This window comes from Typopeltis vanoorti, chromosome 23 (assembly GCF_054136105.1).
Source record: "Typopeltis vanoorti isolate ZY-2024b chromosome 23, IOZ_Tvanoo_1.0, whole genome shotgun sequence".
Taxonomy (NCBI): domain Eukaryota; kingdom Metazoa; phylum Arthropoda; class Arachnida; order Uropygi; family Thelyphonidae; genus Typopeltis; species Typopeltis vanoorti.
Genome location: NC_143571.1, coordinates 12405370 through 12411369, shown reverse-complemented (window position 1 = coordinate 12411369; position 6000 = coordinate 12405370). Strand labels below are relative to the sequence as shown.

General features: G+C 34.7%; 1 protein-coding gene across 1 annotated transcript in view; it reads right to left on the bottom strand.

Annotated features, from left to right (window-relative positions):
- Positions 1–606: 606 nt before the first annotated feature.
- Positions 607–6000, bottom strand: part of l(1)G0196 (inositol hexakisphosphate and diphosphoinositol-pentakisphosphate kinase) — a 313327-nt gene continuing 307933 nt past the window's right edge. The window contains exons 10-11 of the mRNA XM_090413234.1: positions 3033–3134; positions 607–697 (exon numbers count right to left, since the gene is read on the bottom strand). Of these exons, the coding sequence (XP_090269360.1) occupies positions 607–697; positions 3033–3134 (193 nt within the window). The remainder of the gene's footprint in view (positions 698–3032; positions 3135–6000) is intronic.

The window sequence follows — 6000 nt, the reverse complement described above, 5'->3', positions numbered from 1 at the left end:
TATTAACAATTCTTGCATTTAAGTGACCCATTATTATATTGAATTTGATAATGTTAACAAAAATAGTATTAGACTGGAAATAATCTGAGATATGGAACCACTAAATAAGAAGACTGATACATGACAATAAAGCAAAAAATTATGGATTTAAAAAGAATTCAAAAAATTTTTTTTAAAAATTGTAGTTTTTTATATTGCATGAACATCATCCTTATCTCCAAAAATTCAGGTCTGTTCTAAATTTTTACTATTTCTAGTATAGAAAATTCAAATTAATGACTATTAGCAGTAATTTAGGTTCAGACAGCTACTAATCAGCCTACGACAAGATACATAAAGGCAGAACCATTCCAATTAGATAATCTTTGTTATAGATGTATATCTAATTTTTCAAGTGACATGAAATGTTTCTCAGAATCTTAAATTTTATACTCAACTAAACTATTTAACCAGAAGAAATTCAATTTAATTCAGTTTCTTCATTAGGTCAATACTAGAATTAACTTAAAATTATAATCACTGCTCCAGTGTAAAAGAATTACAATTAAGTATACATTATTTTATACATATTTTTAAGACTTTTTATCTACAATACTTTTAATTTACTTACATGGGGTGTTTTACTTCCATTTTCATTTTCTGTTTAGGTGTTCTGTCACCATGACGTATCACAGCTGTAACACAACGCAGCTCCATCCTTTAGCAAAATAAAGAATAATAATCTACACCTTTTTAGATGATATTTATTACATGCTTAACTCAAAGCAAGAGAATACTTTAATAAGAAATATGTGTATAAAAACATAATAAATCAAATTTTAGAAAAAAGAGAAAGAAAGTTACATCCAGATCTTCAAGAATGGTTTGCTAATCTCTATTAATGAAAAATTTTAACATCTAACTTTAATTTGGAAAAAGATATGAAAGAGTTGTTGAATGGCAGAAAAAAGGAGAGCAGACTGTGAGTCTAGACACTGAGCTTTTTGCCAAAGGTATGACATGAGAGAGAGAAAGAGAGGGAGCTGTGAATTCTCTTTCTCTTGGCACCTTGTCATATGCCTTTTCCAGATCTATATAAACTTACAGATACTTGTCATATTCCCATTAATTTTCAACTATTTGTCTTAAAGTAACATATCTGATTCTGAAATTCCTGCCCTTCTCACAATTAGTTTTTTTTTCTTTTTTAATAGATAGGTACTATAAGAGCTATACTCTATCTGGAATTCAACATTCTGACCAAGCCTTCTCAATTAATGCAGTGCAGCTACTGTAAATCTTTTATATTTTGATATTTAAGCATTAAATTAAATCCTTCTTATAAGGAGAGATTGGGGGTATGTGGATTGCAAAATTAAGTTGGTTCACAGGCAAAAAAGGGGGAGTATATGATAGAAACACTTAAGTTACTTAAAGGATTTTATAGGATTGATGCAAGGGAATGCTTCACCACTTGACTAGAGGGGACAGAACAAGAGGACATCCTCGGAAGTTGGATAAGAGTGTGGTTTGCAAGAGCTTGAGGACTAGATTTCTTGCTTGGAGAGTGATAAATGAATGGAATGGGTTGCCTGAGTCAATTGTGAGTGCATGGTTTCAAGGAGAGGTATAACAGCTATTGAGTTGAGGGAATCTACACTACCAGAACGAGTTTTGGGACTCTACGGGGGGTGCTGGTGCAATAATAATAATTTTTGCGCACTATTTCTATTAAACCACAGTGACACTAACGTTTTAGGCTATCTGTTGTGGTAGTGGAAAATTAGGAAAATTTTAGAGCAGGGGTAGTGGTGAAGGACTTCTAGATATGACTGCTATACAGTAAGTGCCTAAACACCAATCCAAACATGGCTTTGACATTACCCCCCCCCCCCCGTGCAGACTGCTATGTAAGTCTGCACGGGGGGGGTAATCCCTCCAGGCACAAACTGACACAGTAAGCGGTAGCAAAATTATTAACCAGCTCATTAGGAAGCCTCCTAGAGCTTTATCTCTACTATCTGCCAACTAACCTGCAGAACTCCTCTATTGCTGTACTCTCAAGCGGAGGCAGTGATGGCTCCCCAGTTGAATATTATGGTGTGGAGAGTATGCCCAGCAAGGCCATCATCACCACCTACACTGCTTCTGAGAAGACAGAGGAGAAACTGGAGAACTTAGAGACAAACATGCCAATAACCACTTCATATCTCTAGTAAGCAGGGCAGCATTGTTTCACTGGGTGATGGAAGTTATCCAGAAATTGGGATCTATTTGGCATTTCCTCCAACAAGTTCCACCTTTCTTACAGAAGGTAAGAAAGGTGGAACTTGTTGTTTCCACATACATGATATGGAAAGTTGAGGCAAGCTGCAGAGGATACTAGCTAAGATTCAGTGATGAATAATAAATCAGATCTGGATGCCTGTAAGTGATATTAGTACTGAGAGCATGTAAATAAAGTGAATGTAGAAGGGTTCCCCACCCCCCAACACAAATAGAATTTTGTTAAATGTTTTGGGGTGTATTTTTGTCATTTTCTGCAAATTTTTTGGTCCATTTTTAATAATTTTTGAAAATGTTCTGTAGTTTATTATGGGAGATTTTAACTGCACTGACACTATAATTTTTTTATCCTATGTTTCGTGGTAGTGAAATACTGGGAAAAATCTATGAGTAAAAGCATATAACAGGGGAGAAGAAGTTGTAGGCAAAATCCCATACTAAGACTGAAATCCAAAGATGGTCTTGACAGAGTTATCTTTCATTCCGTCTCTCAAACACTCTTCTCTCACAATGTTTTCCCTAGAGACTACAAATTGCAGCCTTTTAAAAATACATCAATAGGTTCCTTCTTTTTTCTTTATCACTTGTCTGCATACAACAGTGATTTCTAATAAATGTTGCCCCATGTTGGTTAGTAAAAGTTTGAGGTGGACCATTGCATTGAATATTGACTTCTTAAGAGGTCTAAGAATAATTATATTTCATGTAGGTCTAATAAAAGTAATGACAACAATTAACAAGAAGAAAAAATATACTTTTCAACTTACATTTTACCAAAAGTAGTAGGCACAATGGGAGGATCATCTAACTGAAAAGGCACAGACCATGGAATGTGAAGTTGAGGAGCTAATTCCCGAAGCATCATATTGCTATAATAGAAATTTTTAAATTTTCAATGCAATATAAATAAAGATCAGTATAATGTTCACATCAATGACATTTTATACTTTCATTTACATTTTTCAATCATGATCATCAATTTCCTGATATATATCCTCAAAGGGTGTACAGGCAACTATGACAGTACTACATGATTAAGTTTATATTATCACTAATCTCCTATCAACACAATTTTCCTCCAAATTAGTTTGTTAGTTGTCAGCACTCCAATATTGTCATATCTAACATTTCAGGTTTCTAAGGCATTTCTGATAGAATCAACCTACCTAGTTCTTGGTCTTCCTGTGTGTGTGTGTTTTACCTACCATCTTCGCATTAAACACTGATTTTGCTAACCTTTCTTCTCCCATTCTGTTTAAGTCACCATACCACTTAGATTAGCCTTACATACACATTCTTAAATGCAAAAAATGTCAAGGTCCTACCTAATGTCTTCATTTTGAACATGATTCTGCCATAATGCCATCTGTTCAGGCCCTTGAATTTTCTCAGATTTTCTTCATATCTATGGTCTCTAATCTCTGATCAAGTGTTTTATTTCTAACCGACCTCTCAGATCCACAATTTAAAACTGGTTTGAAATATGTCTTGTATACTGCTAGTTCAGTGTTTTGATTAATTTTTCTGTTATTCCATATAAATTTATTCAACTCACTCGACACCACACCATACCAGCTTTGCTTATCATGTTGACTATTTCCAGATTTAATTTATTTACTATATTCACTAAAAACTACCTAAATAGCTAGAATATTTTACTTGTTATCTATGTTCTCCATTGAAAATACTGAAGTTTTCTATCTTCCTGCTTATTTTCATCTTTTTATTGTTGATATTTTCTTTGCCAAATTTGTTACAGCTGTTATTCAATTTTGCCAGAGAATCCTGGAGACTTTCAATGGGTGTTTAGGAGTACTTTATCTGCATAAAGTAAAGAGTTAAGTTTGATATCTCAGACCCTAATATCAGGTTTGTTACTACTTTCTTTCATAATGTGATCCATATAGATGATGAATAAGAGTGATGATAGTGGATGCCTGATTTTACATCAAACCATCTTCCTGTATTTCCTTCAATTATACCTGCTGACTTTCAACTTAAAATATAGAAAAAATAGCCCCGTATGATGTCCAGCTTATCCCACATTGTTTTGAAAAAGCTTTTCTCTGGGCACCTTGTCATGTGCCTTTTTGAAATCTACAAAACTTAAGTACATATCCTTGTTATATTCAAATGATTTCTTAATTATTAGTCAAGGTGAAAATTTGACCTTGACAACTTCAATTTGGCCTGAACTGAGTTTGTTCTCCAAGTTTTTGTTATGCATTTATTTCTTTGCCTTTCTCATGTATGATTGCATAAACTTTAGCAGGAACACTCAGTGGGTAAATTCCTCTATAATTCTCACATTCAGCTTTATTCTCCTCTTTTTTTTTTATAAATGGGAACTATGAGAGTTCTAGTCCAATCATCTAGAATGCAACCTTCTGACTAGACCTGAATTATTCAGTGTCACCAGTGAAAAACCTGTATACTTCCATATTAAAGCATTTCTAGTCAAACATTTACTCCAGCTGACTTCTACATTTTAGACTTTTAATAGCATTTTCTATTTCAAATATTGATCTATATTCTTGTTTGCATTTCTCTTGAATATTTTGCTACTGCAAATAGTGTTCTGTCACTATTTGTTTCAATTAACTACTCACTTGAGACATAGAATATTCTTATCTTCAGTTCTCATGTCATCTAAATTATCTTTGATTCCTTTTAATGTACTCTTTCCACAGTTTCTAAGCTTTTTTCAAAAACCGCAAGAACAATCTGATATCTTTCTGATATTTATCTCCTATATTCTTACTGGGTGTATGGGATGGCAAGGAGAGATAGTACCTCTCCACTTGGACAGTCGCATATAATTGTGGTTCAGCTGGATTGGTTCTCACTGGACACCCAACATTCACTTATGGCTCTAAGAAGCTACTGTAAACTGGTAGTGGCCACACCCTGGTAAACTATGTCGACCCACAGGATAAACTAAGTGAGGGTAGCCAGATATGGTGATCTCAAGCAGCAACTATATTCAGAAAATCAGCTGCAAACAGCATCTATATTCCATGTTAGGAGCAGCTGAATTCAGGTCAAGGAGTGGTGGTTGACACTTGATGAAACTTAACCATTGAAACTGAATGAACTCTAACCAACCTAAAGATGCATGCCAGCTTGACCATTGCCAGGTCAAACAAGGGTTGTGAAGGCAAAAAATATGTTATTGGAACAAAACATCACCTAGTAGACATGAAAAACATAAGAAGCATAGGAACATGGAACATAAGAACTCCTCACCAGGAGCATTGGAAATACTACTGCATGAATTAGACACCTACAGATGGGAAGTGATTGGACTCTGCAAAACCAGATGGACTGGAAAAGGAGAATTTCACCATGAACAGTACAAAATTTTAACTTCAGGCAGGGAAGACAACAAACACAAGAGGGAGTAGCACCTATATTAAAATCAAAAGCTCAAACTCGCTATTGTCTTACAATCCTATCTCACTTAGAAGAATTAAAGCAAGATTTAAAACATCAAGTTGGATCACTGACTATTATTCAAGTATACTCACCAACTTCAACACATCATCATCAGAAGACATTGAGGAGTTCTATGCAGATCTGCAAAAAGCAGTACAGTAGACATCAAGTCAAGATCTCCTAATTGTAATGGGGCACTTAAACGCAAAAGTAGGCAAGGAGTGGGATACCTGGGCAAGAGTAGTCGGACAGTTTGGGTATGGAGAAAGCAATGAACGTGGCGAAAGACTACTAAACTTC